We start from the raw sequence: 15,528 nt of genomic DNA on the forward strand, positions 1-15,528 counted from the left end.
ACTATTAAAAAAAAAAAAAGGAATCCAAAATAAGAAAATGAAAATAACAGTATTTGTGTTACCTACTAATAATTCTAATGAACACTTAGATGCAACTGGGAATTTTAAGGTGTGACTCAGATGAAATGCTGGGACAGTCTGTAAGTTTCACTTAGCCATTACCAGAGACAAGCGACTGCTAACAATACCACAGAACATAAATACCACAAACCAAATGGTGGCTAGCCTTTATAAAACTAAAGACAAGTAACCCATTAATGAATTGGGATTATTTGTTCTTCTTTTCGTAGGGTAATCTCCTGTTCACTGAAGAAGTAACTGATGTCGTAATGTGAATATCAGTGGGGAAAGTGTGATTGAGCTTAGGTCTCACAGCACTTGCGCAATTCTGCTATACCTATTCTCAAATATCCTCCTAAATCCTTAGAACAGCCTAACCTTACTAAAATCGGAATCTTTGACTTTTAAAACAAATGAGCAGCCACAATTAGAAACATCTTAATTGTACCTAAATTACTATTTTTTCTTCATAAAGATATTAGCTAGTGCTCAATCTTTCAACAGGAAGACTGTAAGAAAACCAAAAAGACAGATTATATGAAACATGTTTGCTCTAATTTCAGAAATTCAAGTCACTTAACTCCGTAGGAATCATTTTAAAATATTTTAAGTGGTAAGAATAACTTATTTTTTCAAAAAAAAAGAAAAATGCCAAATACTTGAAATACGCAAAAACAATGTTAGATAGACCTACACAAAAATCAGCAGCTTCTTTCTCATCAGTGTCATCTCCCAAAAGTTCTTCCTAAGACAGGCCAAAACTGTGTTACAAAATGGAGTGGAGTGGGGACCACATACCTGAACCCACATACAAAACTTACTTTGTCAGAGGCCTCAGAAGCCAGGAGGTTAGTTGCAAGAGTCTGTAGCTTATGATGGGCCATGTTTTTAAGCGCAGCCAGACTACGCCGGGTCATTGCCTGTTTTAGGTTGACTGCCGGATGACTGAGAGAGTCAACTGCAGCGGGAACCGCTTCATCGCAGGCATTCAGTATCTCCACTGCTGTGATCCCCATCACGCAGCGATCCAACGCGCCTGGAAGACATATACACTCACAATTAGTACGCACAACACTATCACTGCTCCGAGCCGTTTTTTAAGGAAAGAAAATGCATAGACATTTCTTATGTGGGAGTATCTTTCTCTCTGCCTCCCAGAGACATTTCCTTGTGCTTCCCCCCTCTGATGATCTTCCACGCAGCATTACCTTAACTGTTTCTTCTCCTGTAATGCCCCGACCACAACTTCCCAAGAAAGCCAAGTTCAGAGCTTAGACCTTAACAACTTCCCCCAGGCTTTTCCACTGTCTACTTCCAAGATGGTCTTCTTGATACCCTACACCATTACTCTACTACAAATATCAGTTTCTATGACTTTACCTTCCTCTACGTTGTCTATCAATCACAAACAAAAGAGCTAAATTCTGCTCTTCTTCTCATTTTTTCTACTTTAATAATTCCTGGAGCTTCTCTTTCTCTAGGAAATCTCCACAAAGCAGGGAAAAAATTATAACTTCTCATTCTGTCTGCAAATGGCGTGACTTTTGCTACTTATATCCAATCAAATGTTTCCCTGGGTGTTTGTGAAAATAACTACTATTTCAACTTATGACCACTTCAAAGCTTCTTCATTTGGCCATTCTTTCCATTCAACCCCATCTATGCATTTCATGTCTAAGTTAAGGCACAACTCCTTCCTATAACGCAGACAGCTTTTCTATACACTTTGTTTTGTACAGTACACAGCATCACACTAGGCAGAGAAGGATCTCATTCTATGGATTTGTATGTAATCTTCTGAAGATTATAATGAGAGTGAAATGATGCTGAAGTTTATTTTGATTCACTGGGCATTCCTCCAGAGTCATTCTAAAAGAGGACAAATCAATTTTGAAAAATAACCATACAGAACACCAGAAACTTAAATGTCAACAAAATACAAGATTTCTATTGTGTCTTTGAGCTAGTACCCAATACCCAAACATATTTTATTCCCAATGTTGAATATTTATATACAGGCCATTCACGTTTCCCGCCCCCCTTCCTTAAAAGGCTTAACTTCTGATGTGCTGTCCCCTTTCTAATAGTAGTCCTGGAATTAATTCTTGGTGATTTTAGAGTTAACACAAATCAGTTTTACTAACCAATTCACTAAGTCTTGACCAATGTATTTTGGAAGGCAAAGCATAAGAAGGAGCTGTTGCCTGAAACTTTATATGTACGTATGAAAAGGAGAGTGTGTATACTCTAAAAGGATTTAAAAGTTCAAATATGTTTGAAAATCACCAGCACATATGGTTCTTCCACACATCCTGATCTCCTGGCTCTTTGAGTTCCTCTACTCCAATAAATTTTGTCCTACACTTGACCCCAGCCAATGGTCACACAATAATCTTCTCATTACCAGGAACTAAATCCTAACATTACCCCAATTTCAAAAATGCCATTCTCCAATACCAGCTCCCATTCTTTACTTCAATACTCTGACCTTATAATTCCTTGCTCAGCACTGACTCCAACAATTCATTCACCTATCACACTTGCCCTCTGTCACTTCCCTATGTTCCATAAACTACAATTCCATCATCCATCCTCATAACCACGGCTCTGTCCTCATCTCACTTCCTTGTACCAGCCGAGCAAACTCCAACCTTGGTTGAATGCAACTCTCCAGCTACTCCATATCTGTACAATGAAGATGGATATGAATGAAGAACATGCTGAAAGATCCACTTGAAATTCATGACCACTGATCCCAAGCGGTCCCTAAGTGACCACATTTCCACAGATTCTTTCATTTTCCTACTCTCCTAGTTAGTTATTTGATACCTTTTTTCTCCTCCAATTTCTAACACTCCATTTCCTGCCCTCACCTGGGTGAAAAGTTTTGTTTCCTATTTCATTTAGAAAGAAGCAATTAGAAAAGAAGTTCTACCAGCTCTTACCATCATATCTCCACTCACATTGCTCTATAATTACACGTGAACCATCCAGATGCCTACCTAACACACTTGTAGCTTAAACCCCATCCCTCTCCTGCCCATGGACATCATTTCAGCAACTCTCCCCTTTCTCTTCATCTATTTTCCCTACCTACTAGATCATTCCCACCAGCGTATGATCAGTCCCATCAGCATATAAACATGCAATTATTTCACCTGTTAAAAAAAAAAAAACTAACACAGACTAATAAAAATAACAACAACACACTTGACCCAATATCTCTCTCTAGCCAGTCTCCCATTTTTTATATCATCCTCTATATAGCTATCTATATTTGCTACCTACAAATTTTTCTCCTCCCATTTTCCTTTCAACTTACTCAAATCAGATTTCACCCCAAATATGCACAGAACCTACTCTCCATGTTGCTAAATCCAATATTCAGTTCTCAGTCCTCATTTTACTATGACTTACTATCAGCTGCACTTGTTCCTCCTCTCTACTCCTTGAAACACATTTTTTCACTTGGCTCCTAGGCAACCATACTCTTCATTTTCTTCTTCCCAGCAACTCCATTTTAGTCTCCTTTGCTGGTTTCTTCCACATCATAGAAATATACCTAAATTGTAGAGTGCCCCAATCATTATCTACCTGCATCCTCTTGGTGATACATCCAGTGTCATGACTTTGAGTATCTTCTACTCAAGAATTCCCAAATTTACGTCACCCACTCTGATATCCCCAACTTGAACTCCTGACCCATATATACAATTTACTAATCAATAGCTCTACTTGAATGTCTAATAGTCAACTCAATATTTTAAAAAATTTAATTCTTGGTCTTTCCAAAATCTGCTTTTCCCATTTTTTTCTCAATGTCTAGAAATGAATTCCATCCTCTGAGTTGCTCATGATGAAAATCTTGGAGTCATCTTTAACCCATCTCATTCTTTTATGCCCCTTATCCAACTATCAGCAAATCCTGTTCACTCTCCCCTAAAAATATACCCAGAAGTCAACCACTCCTCACCAGCTCCACAGCTACCACTCCGGTTTAACAATCCATCATCTTTTATTGCCTAGAGGCGATACCATAAAAGCTAACCTCCCTGCTCCTATCCTTTAACCACCTTCAGGCTATTCTGGAAAAGAGCAGGAAAATATGATAGGACAAAATTCAAATGAATAAAAAGCCAACCCAGAACTGACACAGTTTTTTAAATAGCAAACAAGGACACTGAAAGTTATTATAATTATATTCCAGATGTTCAAAAAGTTTGAATAGAGAGACACAGAAGATACCAAATGACCAAAATCACACTTACAGAGATGAAAACTACAATGTCTGAGATGAAAAATACATTAGATGGGAATAATGACAGATTAGATACTGTAGAAAAGAGATTAATAAACTTGAAGACCTAGAATAGAAACCATATAAAATAAAACACAGAAAAAAATAATTTTAAAAATGAAAAGACAATTTGTGATCTGTGGGCAATTTCAAATAGCTGAGTAAACACATAACTAGAGTCTCTAAAGAGAGGAAAGACAGGGAAGGATCAAAAACATACTTGAATAAAAAATGGCCAAAAAGTTTCCAAATTGGTCAAAAATCACCCGCCAACATATCCAAGTACTACAACAAGCCGTTGGCACAAATATGAAGAAAACTACAATCCAACTTTTCAAAATCAATAATAAAAAGAAAAAGAAAAATTTAAAAGCCGTTGGAAAAAAACAGACACTGTACATACAGAGGGACAAAACTAAGGGTGACAGCAGATTTCTCACTGGAAATAACGCAAGCCAGAAGACAGTGAGTATTAAAAGGAAAAAACAAAAAACAACTGTCAACCTAAAATTCTCCAACCAGAAAAAAAATCTTAAAAATGAAGATGAAACAGAGTTTTTCAGACACACAGAAGCTGCAAGAATTCATAATGCATAGACCTGCACTACAAGAAATATTAAATATTAGGCAAAAGGAAAATCATTCCAGAGAGAAATTTGGATCTATGCAAAACAACAAAGAGCAAAGGAATGGTAACTACATGGGTAAATATGCAAGATTTTGTTTTTATTATTCAAATTTCCTTAAAAGAGACTATTTTTTTAAAAAGATCTTATTTATTTGTCAGAGAGAGAGAGTAAGAAAGAGAGAGCACAAGCAGGCAGAGCAACAGGTAGAGGGAGAAGCAGGCTCCCCACCGAGCAAGGAGCCCAACGTGGGACCTGATCCCAGGACTCTGGGATCACGACCTGGGCCAAAGGCAGACACTCAACCAACGAAGCCACCCAGGTGACCCAAAAGAGACTATTTAAACAAATAAGCAAATAGAAAGAAATAATGTTCCAGGGCACCTGGCTGACTCAGTTGGGGGAACATGCAACTCTTGATCTTGGGGTTGTGAGTTCAAGCCCGATGCTGGGTGTGAATACTTAAAATCTTTAAAAAAAAAAAAAAAAGGGAAAGAAAAAAAAGAATGTTCCAAATGAGTGAAAACCATGAGCAACAATACAGATGATATAAAAGATAAGAAGTGATAGAGAATGGCCCAATTATTCTTGAATAGAATGATTATTCGCACAGAGAAAATGGTCTGAGTAACAGAAACGGAGAGAAAGACAAAGGTAGGAAGGTACCACACTGTGAAGGGCCTTGTCTTAAAGGCTACAGGAAATAATTTTTTTTTCATTAAGACCGCACACGAACCAAGTGTTGTTGCTGTTGTTTCATTTCCTAAGATTAATTTTCCAGCAGGGTACAGGATGCATTAAGAGGTAAAAAAGAAGACAGGAAAACAATAAAGATAGCCTAGGTGTGAAAAAATATAGTCCTAAGTTAGAATAATACTATGGAAACAAAAAAGGAAGCCGAACGGTACCTAATGGGAGGGATTTAGTAATTAATAACTGTATAGAGGGCTCACGGTGGGGAAGGCAGCAAAGATGGTCATATATCTACTATAACAACCTCTTCCTTCAAAATCCCAGAGTGAATCATCCATAGAGAAAAAAGAAACGCTATGACACTGGTCTTATCATGATTTTGTAAAGGTACCATTTTTTTCTTCACTATTCCATCTTTTGGGCCTTTGCCTGTCCTATAGTATTTTTTTGTAATAGAATGAAAAAGAAAAACGTAGGAGATATAGAAAAGTTGATGATTTAAGCCATACTTTGTTAAAGGGAAACATTAAATCAAATCTCAACTGTATTAAATACAACAGGCAAAGGATCAAAATGTGAAGAAAATACTTGCAACTAAACCCTTCTACTAATAACAAAAGCTTGGGCTGAAGTACCACCTCCTGATTCTCTTTGGTAATTTTAGTAACAAGACAAAACTATCAATTTAAATAAATAAAAATATTTATTAAAAGGAAAATATTTATAAAAACTACACACTAAACTACACAAATTGCACTTATAAATTCATTAAAGATACCATCAACTGACTAACAGGCAAATGTTTTGCACAGGAAGTTTAAATAATAGAAATATACATTACCAATAAATTTAGGAAAATGTATGCAATCTTATAATCAATAAAATTGACAATTTCAAGCAAATAAATAAATAAATAAATAAATAAATAAATAAATAGGGGCCCGCCCGGGTGGCTCAGTAGGTTAAGCATCTGCCTTCAGCTCAGGTCATGATCCCAGGTCCTGGGATCGAGCCTCACACTGGGCTCCCTGCTCAGCAGGCAGAGAGCCTGCTTCTCTTTCTCCCCCCTGCCTCTCCCTCTGCTTGTGCGCTCTCTCTGTCAAATAAATAAAATCTTTAAAAATAAATCAATAAGTAAGTAAAGTCGTAAGCAAGAATAACACACACACTAAGGCTCTGCTTGTGTGAAAAACCTAGTTGACACTTATGCTTTTGATTATCCAAGCTTTGTATGTTTTTCAATAGATATGAATATCTATTAGTTCATAATTCTCTGCTACCTTTTATTAGATAATTAAGTTTTTATAAAATGACTTTAATGCATATTTCAAAAAGTAAATGCAAAAACAGGAATATTTCAGAAAACTCGTTGACAGAAAATAAAGAAAAAAGATAACAGAGCAAAGTAAAGTGACAGGACTTCCTACACTAATTTCTAATATATTTGGCAAGCACTATTGGCGTCTGCATCTGTGTGAGAATACCTAACTGTCTCTACAGGAACAGGTCTGTGATGTGAGAATCACTTTTGTTCTGTTACAAATATGATAAAAATAGACACATGAAAATGTTGTTGAAACTTGATAATGGTGAGATAAGAACATGTTGTAAAATTGGTCATTACTCACAGCATGCCACTGTTTCCCAAACAGACAGGATTTTGACCTCGTCAAAGGCCTGTGGGAACGACTCCTCCCACCTACTCGGATCGTCAAATGTGAAGAATGAGAGAATTGGTCCCTGAAGCATCTGAACCGCTCCATGCAGAAGCAGCCACCACCTAGGCCAGTGGGCCACCTTTAATAAGTTCCTAAGTAGAAGTCCAGAGCTCCAGCTGGCTAAATCTTATTGCTATTTATTTGACTAATTTTCTAACTATCTAAGATGTGAAGGAATAATAACTTTCCTGGCCTCCACATCACTATTCATTGTTATTACATATAATAGAGATGATCCAAGTAAAGAACAAAAGATTCTGGACCTCTGTCTTTCTAATGAAATTTTATTTTACTAGCTTCAACTTCATTTCGTTAGGAAATAAATACTGGAAATAAAAACTACCCATTTGAAGGGAAAAACAACTAAAGAAAATGCTGCATAAAAGTATAAAGACATTTTGAAGTGTTTTTAAGCTAGAAACATCAGTAAAATTCAAAATAGCAAACAGAAAATTACATACTATGCATGAGTACTTTAAGTGTAATATATCTTCATTTGTAAAAATACATCCCCAAAATGCTAAGAAGAGGGATAAAGTGTCTCCTCAGAGTTTAAATACATTTCATGTATCAAACCTTGGCTGAATTTGATTTATTTGGCTTCATTTTTTATTTATTTAATAAATAAATAAATTTAATAAATAAATAATGTCAATACCTTCAGGATGTGCCTTACTCACTCTCCAGGGGCCTTTATATCACTAGCTAAAGCCTGAGCAGCAAGGAGGAAAAGGAATGTATACCTCCTACTATGGTTAAAGCCAAAGTAAATTCTGCTTCTTTATCTTTTGATTTAAAAATGGCACACCGACTGATTGTTTACCTAAATCCTCTTGAAGGTAAGACAATTGTAAAATTTCAATATTATATATTGTGTTTAATCTAAAATGGGCTTAATTATACTAACCTGGTTACAAGAGTAATATCTTCCAATACATCTACAGTTGGGAGCTATTTGTCATCTTCTTTTAGAGAAATTACTGGAAAAGTAACTTTGTCTTTCAGTAACATCTCATTTATGAAGAATATCATATTCATACTCTTTACAAATGTATTTAAAGTACCTGAAGTATTCAAGTATCAATTATTTAAATATCTGAAAAATTCAGAAAAATGATATTCTCTTCCTTTATAATACTATTTTAAGTCCTAGACAAGTTTACCATACTCTTACATTTGTGCTACATCACTTGTTAATTTAATATTTACAGTATTTTAAAATAGTGCTTTCTGAACATCAGTGCTGTAAGAACTTACTTTAATACTAATCCTCAAAGTAAATACTTCAAAATGTAGGTAAGATCACATTCTCAAGTTCAACAGAGTAACCAGGAAAGCAGTCTGTTTGTTAAATAACGTTAATAGCAAATATAAATACGTGCATGCACGCACACACAAATGTCGATTTCACAAACATACACACACGCACATTTACAAATGTCTACTATACACCAGGTAAATATTATCTCATTTTATTCTCCCAGTACTATAAAAGAGGAACTATTATGATATTCATTTTACAGAGGACTAAGTTGAGGGACAAAAGTCCAGTAAGTTGCAGCAGATCACACTGCTAGCAAATGGTTGATCCTAAATCCAAACCAAGCAGTTTGACTCCAGAGCCCAACACAAACTGGGCATATTTGGTTTCTGGGGTAGACAAAACCAGCAAATATGAAAGAGTGCTGCTTGGCAGACAGGATATCACAAAAAGGAATACAAAAGAGACAAAATTATATATGTAGTATGACAGCAATTTTTTTAAATTTTAATTTAATTTAATTATGTTATGTTAGTCACCATATATACTTCATTAGTTTTTGATGCAGTGTTCCATGATCCATTGTTTGTGTATAACACCCACTGCTCATTGCAATACACGCCCTCCTTAATACCCATTTTGTTCCTAAAAATGCAAAGAAACAAGGCCAGAGAGAAATATGCCAAAATGTTAATATTTTGAACTGAACAATGAGATTTCAGTTCATCTCTCTTCTTTTCTAATACATTTGTGCTTTTAATTTTAACAGAAATCATGACCCTCTTTTATAATCAGACAAGAAAAATTAAATGCAAATGCAAAGAAGTTTGACACTCTTCAAGAATGTTCCTTCTTGGCAAGATTGCCTACATACTATCAGTTAAAACAAGGACTATAAATAACAGATCCCTGAGGACTATGACTACTTGTTACAGAAAGACTTAGCAGAACTCCCTACTGCACCACAGTACAGACAGAAATATGTATATTGTCTGATTTGGAAAAGGACTATTTAAAACAAAGAAAGATGAAGAAAAGAAAAATTAGTAGAAGTATTACATAGTACAACTAGGGCTTTAATCACTGATAGAAGATGACTCAAAAGAGTAAAAGTAGAATAAAATGTGTTTTTGAAAGCCTAAAGCAGTAAACATTTAGTTACACACTTAAAAATTTCCCAGGGAAGGCCATTAGATCCTATGTATAAACATTATACATAATTGTGTGTACTTCTAACCTACATGTTCCTTGTTCTGTATTATGCCCCATAAGAAAAATTTCTGAAACTTGAAATTTTAAATGTTCTCTCTAGATCTTAAAACTTTCAATTACCTCTTATAATTAACTGCTCCATATTGCTTTTCTGCTGTTCAAATAAAAGAGAATTTTTTCTTCTTCCACTGTTTCTGAACTTGATACGAAAATGGTTTCCTTAATCTTGCTCACAATTTACCTCATAAATTATATAGAAATCACTTATTTTTTGGTCTGTTGTCTGTGGTGTCTGTCCTAATCTATATATTGTCTTAACTGCATTCCTCAAGATCACAGAGCTACCCTAAAGTATTTGGCACAGTTACAGCAAACGAGAGGACGTTTAAATAGTTCTTTGTTGACAATGATGAGAACACTTAGAAAAAGCAGTGATCAGAAGTAAAAGCAGTAACTTTTTACATTTTAGGTCTTTTTTCTTCACATAAAAGATTTTTTAATTTCCAGGAACTCAAATATACCCATTTAATTTTCTAGTCTCTCTTTTAACACTTGTTCTTACCAGTATCCATTTGCCAGACATATACAGAGCCATCTGAACATCCCACTACTAGGTAGTCGTCAGAAGGCCTCCACTTGATGACCTGAATGGGGAAGAGATGCCGAGATGCCAGCATAATGCATTTCTTCTCTCGCAGACTTAGAAGCCCCACTGAGTGGTCACTGGCTACAGAGCAGATACAGTGCTGCACCCTTGCCTAAAAAGAAGAATAAACCTTAATTATATTTAGATTATATTCAGAATAAAATGGATCTGGTCCTCAATAATGTAAACCAAAATTAATTATACATTCACCATTGCTGAAAACCAACCACAGTACTAAATTGTGTTGAAAAATGTGTTCCTTCCTATTATACATAAAACACCCAGTTCAATCGTGACAACACTTTAAGAAATGCTAAATGAATCCTAGATTCAAGATGGAAAAGATGCCTTGGAAAATCTGCTGTTCAAATCTGAAGATGACCTTACTGAAATGATTGCCGTACAGGCGCAGGCAAAGCTGGAAAAGAATTGATCTGTTATTATGCGTTCTCTCTCCACTGTATGAACTTTCCTTTGTTAGCTGCTACAGCGGGCTTTCTGCAGCGCTTCCTTTCTGTTTGTGACTCTGTCATCTTGGACCCATGTTCTTCCCTGCTCCTTTGCTCAAAAACAATACCCTCCTGGTCCCTCAGCCACGATCATGCCTTTCAAGAGCCACAGATACTTGGTATTATGTGTAGACGTGCTTCACGGCTTCTGTCTGTAATGTCAGCAGGTGCACCACCTCCACTAACACACAATAGCCAATTAAACATTCTGCTGTGTATTCTCTGCTCATCTCTAGTTTGTGCCCTTCAATTCCTTTTAAAACAAGACGAATATAAATAATCAGACAAAGACGATAAACATTTTCACTAGCAACAGAAAACGGAATCCACAACCTAGACAATTAAAAATTAAGGTATTTAAAGTTTTAGGACAATTTATAAGCTATTTAAAACTTAACCTTTTAGTGATTTATTGGATTACGCTTTCAGTTCATACTGAGGTGAAACCATATGAAAAGAGTCACACATCACTGGATATATTGTGAATAATATTGAGGATGACGCCCACTGCACCACATAAGTAGTATCCCTTCAATGGGATCCAAAGGAGGAACTTCTCAAACCTCGCTGGGCTGGGCTCTGCCTAAGCAAACAGTTTCAGCTAAAGAACAATTCCACACTGATTAGGACATCTCACTGAATGGGAAATGCTGACAGGTATCAAATGAAAAGAGGTGGGGGTGGCCAAATGTGCACAGAAAATACAAGTTACCACTGTTGACTTTATCCACAGAACTCCCAAGAACCTGTAACATGCTCATGGGAATAGAATTCTCTCTATGAGGGGACAACAGTATCACTCATCTTAAAGTTTATCTGACCATGGTGATCTTAGAAGACTGAGTTTTGGAGGAACACACTTTGGGGAAAGTTGCTGTAACTGGTTCCTTTCATGTTTTGGCTACTAAGACACCCAGGCCTGAATTTTCTACCCAACACAGTTGCGGTTGGGGGGTGAGGGGGGCACACTTCTGCAATGCGGACTCAGCCTCCTCTACTTGCTTCTCTGTTTCTCTTCATCACTTAGCTTTATTTTTATCTTACTGAATAATGTTTATTTTTGTAAACAACTTAAAATCAATTTTTGAAAGAAGCAGAGCATTAATAAAACAAAGACAAAGATTTAACTATCTACTTTGTTCTTAAATTCAGGTCTGTTAACCTTTTATTCTGTGTTAGCTTTATTTGTACTTTTTGTTATCCAATGATTTAAACACTATAATCAGCATAGCAGTTGTTTACTAATTTTAAAAGTTAAAAAAACAAGTTCGGAAAGATCGTGTTATAAACCTTTATTAAAACATCATATAGAATTTTCCTAAACATTTTTTAAGCTTATTTCATGTTCCCTGATAAGCATTCAACTATAACATAAAACATGATTTCTTGTTTTAAAAAGACATAAAGACTGAGGGGTAGTTGACTATGGCACACAAAAAATAGCTTTATAATTAAGAATAAACTAAAATAAAGTGACAAACTACAAAAAAAATCATTTAAATATGGCAATGGTAGAATAAAACAGTAAAAATCTATCTGCGATGCCTTTATTTCAGACCATATAAAATATTTATAAGTTCCACCAGACATACACTGCTAACCAAAGATAATAGACAGTTTAATACAATGGATGCTTTGCATTTCTACAGATTACCATTAGTAATGACTTTATATTTATCAAATATAGCCATCATTCAACTCACAAAAAGGGATGGTTGCTACATTAATGGCTAACTACTACTACCACCATTTGGCAACATCGATCTGAAAAAAAGTGGTCATTTTATCTATTTCTCTCATCATAGGAAATAAATGTTTGCAGGGATCTTTTCCTCCATGTATGATTTACTAGGAAGAATCCCTCCTAGACAACATTTCTTCTCATCTGTCGCATCCTTTAATCAGGCACCGATGTGCCACACTGCACACACCCGCTTACTACTTCTGACTCTGCTACTTTGACTCACAAGCTCCTCATCTTCAAAATAAGCTAATGCTTGAGGGATGCCACATCCCTCACTAGCTGACTAGTGGCCCCCAAGTCCACAGTCATCTCATTGGGTCCACGTGCACTCTTGGCATTCCATTTCAAAGGGGCATGAGTTAGGGTGAAGTTAGTTCAACGACAGGAGAATTTTCACCAGTATTATTTACTATGCTTGGTGCTCCTCAAGCTACGATCTATGGGTAGATCTTAACATCCAAGGGGATACAGAAGTACTGACCACCACTGACCAACACATTCTCTCTGCCCAATATCTCCTACGGTAGTTCATAACCTAGCAGAGAGAGGACTGCACACATTCATTCCCATTCCTATGAGGAACCTGACCTTCGGGTATCAACTTCCCAGGAGAAGTTTCAGCTTTCACCCTCCCATTTATACGCTGGTGGGTAACTTCGAAAATTCAAGAAAATGTAATCCATACTCAAGAAAAGACTTAAAAACTCTACATCATGTTATCACTCTTATTAGTAAAAATAAAGGACAAAGCAAATACTAAATAATAGCAAAGGCTCTACTTTTAAAAAGTAGACTATGTAATTTTCTGAAGGGGAAAAATAACTGTAGTTGAAAAAATTTTAGCTTTTCATTTCCACATGATGCACTCTAACACGTATACTTACATAAGCATACTTTGAAGACAGTTCTGTTTCCCTTTCATCCAGCGCAATAATGATGAAAATAGGCAAATGGCATGTCCCACCCACACACACACACACACACACAAAATGTTTGGTCCAAACAAAATGATATACTATCCCTGTAAATGAAAATAAGCATCTGAAGAGTTAACTCTAATAAGCAACAGTCTGGAAATAGCCAAAATAATCAAGACTGAAAACAAAACAAAACAAAAAAATCAATACTGCTAAGCCCAAGAAAGCATAGTTATTAGAGGTATTTAACTCACAAGAAAAGATGGTTCTCTGCTTTTTAAATATGGATTAAAATAAATCTAATTTTTCTTCTTTCAAAAAAATGCTAGTCCAACTCGTGTGAAGAAAACTGGCCTAGAGTGGAAATAGCCCAATACAGTAAAACCTCATTAATTTTGATTCCACTAATTAATTGTGAGTTGATGGTTACCTTCACAGGCTGTGTGAAAACAAATTAATGGTATAAACAAAGCAAATGTCTAGCCTATTTAAATGTAAAAGGAAAAAAGACCATTCTCAAGCACCACTTTGGTATTAATTTTAATTCAAACAATGAACAGAGTAATGATAAATAATTCTCAGCTATCTGTTAAATGAAAGCACTTAAAAGATTTGCTAAAATGCAATTAACTTGGTTTCTTCTTATCTGTCCTCAAAATTATTAAAGAAGCACTTCTTAAAGAATATTTAATAACTCCTATCTCTGATTTAGACCCAGCTTCCCCTCAAATGAATTGAATTACCACAATTCCTTTATTATTAAATTATTAAATTCCAGGGATCTTGGTTATTGAACATCTATTTCACCTAGAATGACTGATTCCATAATTTGATTAACTACTTTACTTTGTTCCATTTCAACCCGGAAAAGTCACCTAAAGATGACTTAACATCAAGGATGCCGTAAGGGGATAATGCATAAGACATTTAAATTGTGTGATTAAAATAATATAACAAAAAATGTGAACCGTATATGTTTATACTACTAACTTTGATTACACACCCATTCATTAAAAAAACTTTGTAATGTATTCCCGTTGTATGTATATTTACAAATTATATATGTACTTCTGCACCAATAAACATGTACATTGTAAAACATGCACAAAAAATATGTTTTAAAAGAATGACTTGGAGGAACGCCTGGGTGGCTTAGTCGGTTAAGCATCTGCTTTTGGCTCAGGTAATGATCTCAGGGGTCCTGGAACTGAAGCCTACCCGCCCACCCACCCCCCCAGTCGTCTACTCAGCAGGGAGCCTGCTTCTCCCACTCCCTCTGCCCCTCCCCACTGCTCATGCTCTCCCAAATAAATAAACAGAATCTTTAAAAAAATACATATTAAAAAAAAAAAAGAACAGGGGCGCCTGGGTGGCACAGCGGTTAAGCGTCTGCCTTCGGCTCAGGGCGTGATCCCGGCGTTATGGGATCGAGCCCCACATCAGGCTCTTCTGCTGTGAGCCTGCTTCTTCCTCTCCCACTCCCCCTGCTTGTGTTCCCTCTCTCGCTGGCTGTCTCTATCTCTGTCAAATAAATAAAATCTTTAAAAAAAAAAAAAAGAATGACTCAGGGTACCTGCGTGGCTCAGTCAGTGAAGCATCTGACTTAGGCTCAGGTCATGATCTCAGGGTCCTGGGATTGAGCCCTGTATCCACGTATAGCTCCTGGCTCCATAGGGAGTCTGCCTGTTCTTCTGCCCACCCCCCACCTGCCCCCTGCTTGTAGGCTTGCTCACTCTCTCAAGAAAATAAATAAAACTTAAAAAATAAAAAATAAAAGTAATGACTCAAAGTTTAAATAAACCAATTTGAGATGAAAGGAAACACCTTCGTAAATGTCTTAGTAAT

General features: G+C 36.1%; 1 protein-coding gene across 3 annotated transcripts in view; it reads right to left on the bottom strand.

Moving 5' to 3' along the window:
* WDR7 (WD repeat domain 7) overlaps positions 1–15,528 on the bottom strand; it is a 346,017-nt gene that overhangs the window by 274,712 nt on the left and 55,777 nt on the right. For all 3 annotated transcript variants that reach the window (XM_045790167.2, XM_045790166.2, XM_045790168.2), the window contains exons 14-15: positions 10,430–10,625; positions 882–1,096 (exon numbers count right to left, since the gene is read on the bottom strand). In XM_045790167.2, coding sequence (XP_045646123.1) covers positions 882–1,096; positions 10,430–10,625 — 411 coding nt within the window. The remainder of the gene's footprint in view (positions 1–881; positions 1,097–10,429; positions 10,626–15,528) is intronic.

This window comes from Ursus americanus, chromosome 19 (assembly GCF_024610735.1).
Source record: "Ursus americanus isolate L20-20 chromosome 19, mUrsAme1.1.p, whole genome shotgun sequence".
Lineage (NCBI taxonomy): Eukaryota > Metazoa > Chordata > Mammalia > Carnivora > Ursidae > Ursus > Ursus americanus.